This window comes from Chelmon rostratus, chromosome 21 (genome assembly GCF_017976325.1).
Source record: "Chelmon rostratus isolate fCheRos1 chromosome 21, fCheRos1.pri, whole genome shotgun sequence".
Taxonomy (NCBI): Eukaryota; Metazoa; Chordata; class Actinopteri; order Chaetodontiformes; family Chaetodontidae; genus Chelmon; species Chelmon rostratus.
Genome location: NC_055678.1, coordinates 9,274,433 through 9,279,725, shown reverse-complemented (window position 1 = coordinate 9,279,725; position 5,293 = coordinate 9,274,433). Strand labels below are relative to the sequence as shown.

Below are 5,293 nucleotides of genomic sequence, written 5' to 3'. Positions count from 1 at the left end.
CTTTTAGGTGTGTTTGCTCTATAATTTCTGTTCTTCTCAAATGCAATATGCGCCTCTATTGTAGTGTTATTTCTCATTCTATACTGAAGTTGTTTCTGTGTTCAGCAGTTGTGTGAATGTCAGCACCTGCTTGTTATGAGTGAAAATATCTATGTGCAAAAAAACTGCTAAAAATGAAAACTGCTTGTGAACATCTTGTAAGTAGTTGACATAAACAGCTGCATATAGCATACAGTGTAATATAAATACTGAAGAGTTAAATATACTGCATCTATGACTTGTTGACATCTCCTGCACCACCTGGAACAACCTGTCGGCATTGTGCAGATGTCTTCAACTGCATCATGTAAAGGCTCTGCTTGTTCTGAACTTTGCTCATTAGACTCAGTCACTTTCTCTGCACACAAGCAGACTAATTGACCCTCATTCCACACTGATTTTCATGCATTTGCATTAACAATGGCTGAATTAACCCACTAGGGGGCCCTGGCAAATATAAGCTGTTTTGGTCCCTACTGGCCCCTTGTTCTGTGCACTGTGTGACTGTCGAGAAGGCCATACCCATAAAGTACAGTTCACACATCAGAGTACTCGTGACAACTTAATTATATTTTGCCTAGAGCCCCAGAAACCAATTCTCTACTGGAATTTTACTTGCCTCTGGGTTTGCTATGTGATTATCAGAATTCAGTGAATCACACACCAAGTAATTTAGGGATATGCATCACGTAAGCACAATATCAACAAACTAAATAATGGTGTTAAAGCTACATTTTGACATAAGACCAAATACAGGACTTGCCTTAAGGCCCTTTGTTTAGTTCTGTACTTATTACTACAAGTTACCACACAACGGCACCCAATGACATTTAGATGCCCGCTTTGTCCAGTCTGTAATCCAGCCTTGACTTAAACATTGCAAAATCGTAAATTAATCATAAAAATAAAGCCTTGTGTTCTAATTCTTAGCCAATGAGCAAAATTGCAGGATTTTTGAAAGGGGTTTGGTGCAGTGTCTTTGGAGACAGTATGAGTGAAGCTGAGCCTGAACTAATGAGCATGGCCAAAGGCGTGAATATTCATCTTTGATGTGTAAACAGTTATGTGTTCATTCTAGCCGTGTTGATACTTCTGGTTTTATTTGGAGCCTTTGAGATACTCTTGTCTCTAATTGTTATTATTGCATGTGCTTTTATTCCTGTGTATTTTGCCTTTAACTGGACAGCAGACAAGACTGACGAGCAACATCAAACAGGAAAATGCCTGGCAGGGACTGAAACAATAACATTGCAGTGCATCTTATCCACGGGTCCATCAGGACAGTCTCATGGTTCGAACTTGTGCAAATCACCTGAATTTGCATAATAACTCTTTTTGGTGTCAAGGTGAGGTTGTGCCCCCTGTGTTTGGTGATTTGGTTATACACAATTATATTTAGAGATATTTTGAGACTGACAAGACAAGCAAATAGGAGTCATAATTAAGGAGATGATATGCTTTGCTGATGCATATTACCAAACTAATTTGCAATCAATTAAATTACTCTAAACTAGCCGACATGCAATGAACGTGGAGCCCCTCAAGGACCTTCAAGGTCTGGGGTCCTTTTGGTACCACAGCCTGGTGAGCTGAGCTGATGTGTGTAGTTTTACTCCATTTTAGTAAATATTACATTAATGCAACAATACCCTATAAATACTATAAAGTACTATGGTCATATAGTGTGCTGAAGTCAGCAGCCTACCACATTAACTGGACCAGGCTCGGCTGTTTGAAGTGGGCTCTCTGTGAAGTCGAACCCGATCGAAGTGAAACAGGTGAAAGGGAAAGCACCGCGATAACGCGAGATAACTACACATCTTTCTCCTTTTAATGTGATTCAAACGCACATCAGTTCGGTCGGGGGAAAGTAACCAGCTAATTACGAACACAAGCCCTGAGCACAACCATTAATTTTCTCTCCAGGTCGCATGCTGTCGACCAGTTTCTCCACCACCATCTGTGGGGAAGGAAGCCGCAGCCTCGTACTACTCTGCCCCAGCAGTAAGGAGTGGCTTCCCAGGCTCCAGAGCGTCAACACCGCCGCTGCCGAATAAATGTCTGACGAAGAACTAAACATGTCGACAGGGAGGAAAACACCGTTAAGGTAGTAAACCGACGGTATTTGTGCTACTAGTGAGTGCTGCTCTGTGTAATTAGCCGCTGTACCTAGCTTAATTCCCGCTAACGTCTCTGATGTGGTGGCTAGCTGTCAGGTGCAGGGTGATAAGGCGCTAAGCAGCTTGAACCTTTGAACGTTACACCAACACAAGTGTACGGGTAAAGCAGCTGTTAGCATTTAGACACTGATTGTTCGGTCGTAACGATGCTAACCGCAGCTAGCAGGAGAGGGTGGGTGCATCCTTTGACTGGTGGACAAGAACTGTCTATATCCTCACAACCTGTCATTTCGCTTTTATTAAAAACATCTAGCTGTTAATAGCGTGCGTGCAATATGTTGGTGTGAAAACAGCGGGAAACGTATTGATAGCAATGAAAGGATTTGACAGGCATGAGACCAACTTTAATGTTAGCTTAGAAGTTTATGTTAAACATCAACGATACTGCCAGTGACGGTATTTCATCATGAAGTACAAGGATTGTATGTTTATTAAATATTTCTTTTAATTTACCAAATAAAAAATGCAGTTCTTGTGAAAACACAACCGACTTTAGCTAACAAACGTACAGTAGTCACTGTTAAATATGAAAAACGAGCAGGGCATAGGAAAAATGCTACTTATCCAAATATACAGTAGAAACGATAACGTAAAGAATAGCCGTATGTGTCTGTATGTTTTAGTTAGAATATTAGCCCAGCGTTTCAACATTTGTCTGCTTCATGTGTCTTAACATCCAAAGTGAAGCGCATATTAGCATAATGTGCACAGCGCTGGCAGGAAGCTAGTGTCTTGTTGACATTTTGCATAATGTTAGTGAATGGTGCGGCGTTCACTTGAGTTGCGGAAAACTTGACCATAGTTTCACGATTCCCAGTTAATGGGTAAAGCCAATAATAACGGATGAGAAAGGTTTAATGTGAATTGCTCTTTGCAGAGGTAATTCTCAGAATTTTTACACTCACCGCCACATGACCTGTGTCATATACTTTAAACACAGCACAGTCATTTCATGCTGAGTCCTAACAGACAGACAGCAAACACATTATTGCATCGGGTTTCAGGGTACAGTTATTGTGCATGCTGGCTCACTGTCATGGTTTATGGTTATTAGTAACACCTGTGCTTTTCATAGTATGACATGAAAAAGGCCGATTTGCATAGTTTACAGATGCTATTGAGAAAGTCATGTTGCACTAGTGTTGACAGAATTCATGGGGAGCCAGTGAAGGTAAACTACAATGGGAATAATATGGTCTAAAATTTGAAGGATGCCACAATATAAGTTTAAGACCATTTTATATTCATTGCGGGCCTTGATGTAAAGATGAAGATGACCAGGTAATAGCATTGTATTAATAATATTAATGATAATAAACAATCTTAGATCGATCAAAGAGTAATGAAAACGCTTAATTTAATTACTTCAGAATACCCGGGGGAACCAGAAGGCTCCAAATGTGTGTCACCCCACCAATTAAACTTAAAACACATGGGGATTAGAACTTGCTATCACTCCCATTTAGATTGAATTTAAGACACATTTCAGTCGGAGAAGAGCAAAATAATCATCAGTTCTTCTTTTCTGGTGCTATCAAAGATTTTGTACATCATCTGAATATGCAGCTACTAGACTTGACAGTATTTTCTATTGTGATCAGTTGACCAAATATATAAAATGCTAATCTTCTATATACAGCCAGTTGGATTACATGTAAATAAAAATGTAACGTGTATGGTTATAAAATTACAGATTAGTCCTTTAAATGTCATCGTTTCGCTGCTGTTGGTGTTTATCATACCGTCGAACTTCTTTACCAATGGCTTTAAACGTAGCATGGAAAGCGTTGCGAAGCTGGAAGCTGTGTAGCCAATCATGTACCTAGAAGATCCCGAGGGCCCACCCACCTCCTCCGCCAACCAGTCAGTGTTGCCAGAAGTGCAGCTATAGTTCCTGTAGTCAAAAAGCACATTGCTTGGACGGTGAGGAGGAAGCTGTTTAAAATTTAATCCTCAGGTTAGGCTGCTGAGTTTTCTGACACAATGCCAACAGCAAGGTGAGAGCCAAATGCTAACATCCTCCAGTGTTTCCACAAGTAACAACTCTGCTGTTATGATTGTCTTTTTTAAAATGTGCTCACAATGCTGCCAGTCTTTCAATGGGTTGACTGAAAGTAATGCTAGAAACAGTCTGTCAGACTGTTAGATTGATGTATAAAGTTCAGACACTTTCAATGAGTCTGGATGCTCTTGCATCCAAAGTATTACTGATCATGTAAAAGCCAAACTGCTTCCCTCTAACCTTAATTCAACACATTTGTGTCCTATGTTTTGTGAAAGTTGGGTCACCTGTTGTGAAAACGCTGTTGTCAGGAGTAGACTTTGACCGCTATGGTATCTTGTGGCTCAAAAATTCTAGATTAATGGGTCATGGGGGAAAATGCTGCATTTAAAACAATTCAAACAGTGCAGTGTTTTCCTGGGTTGACACAACATTAGTCTGAGCATGCATTATCCTCAAGCTTTTGAATGACACGTAAGCTGAACATTAGAACATTGACGAATCGATTGTTTAGAAAAGGATAGATTTCTTTGATCTTTTCAACGTGCCAAAGTGCCTGCTTTTCATTTGACTAATATCCATCTGATTGGGTAAAAGTAAACTCTTTCAATGCTGGTTTGGCTTTTTTTTGTGCAAGCTGATTAGCGATCTCTCCTAAAGTCATAAAAGTTGATTCATTAGTCTGGTAGGAGCTCATAAATTTGCAGTTGTACAGTGTTTCTGTAGCATGTGTTGTACACATGTTGACCGTAGAGAGAGGGTCAGGTAGCAGAGAGCCATTGGTGAAACACAGGTTAATCCCTCAACAGAGTTTCATTGATTTAGTCCAACAAATTCGAAACAGATTTCTGCACCATAGCAGATTGTTTGTGTCCTCTGTTGGTGCAGAGCTGGTGAGTGGGAGTCTGCATAATACAATATGTTTTTGTCTTTCCGCAGTGAAAACACGCTCTTTGGGATGGGAAATCCCTTGCTTGACATTTCAGCTGTTGTGGACAAAGATTTCCTTGATAAGTAAGTCCAGACGACTCATTTGTTGTCAGCGATTCCTTCATATTTCTGTGCCTTAAAA

At 40.2% G+C, this 5,293-nt stretch overlaps 1 protein-coding gene across 3 annotated transcripts in view; it reads left to right on the top strand.

The window, feature by feature from the left end:
• The first annotated feature begins 1,770 nt into the window (after positions 1-1,770).
• Positions 1,771-5,293, top strand: part of LOC121624755 (adenosine kinase-like) — a 109,184-nt gene continuing 105,661 nt past the window's right edge. The window contains exons 1-3 of one of the 3 annotated variants that reach the window (XM_041962619.1): positions 1,771-1,817; positions 1,966-2,146; positions 5,161-5,235. In XM_041962619.1, the coding sequence (XP_041818553.1) occupies positions 2,097-2,146; positions 5,161-5,235 (125 nt within the window). In that variant the 5' untranslated portion in view covers positions 1,771-1,817; positions 1,966-2,096. Of the gene's footprint in view, positions 1,818-1,898; positions 2,147-4,123; positions 4,217-5,160; positions 5,236-5,293 lie in introns of those variants that run through there. The other 2 variants (XM_041962620.1, XM_041962621.1) reach the window with 2 other exon arrangements.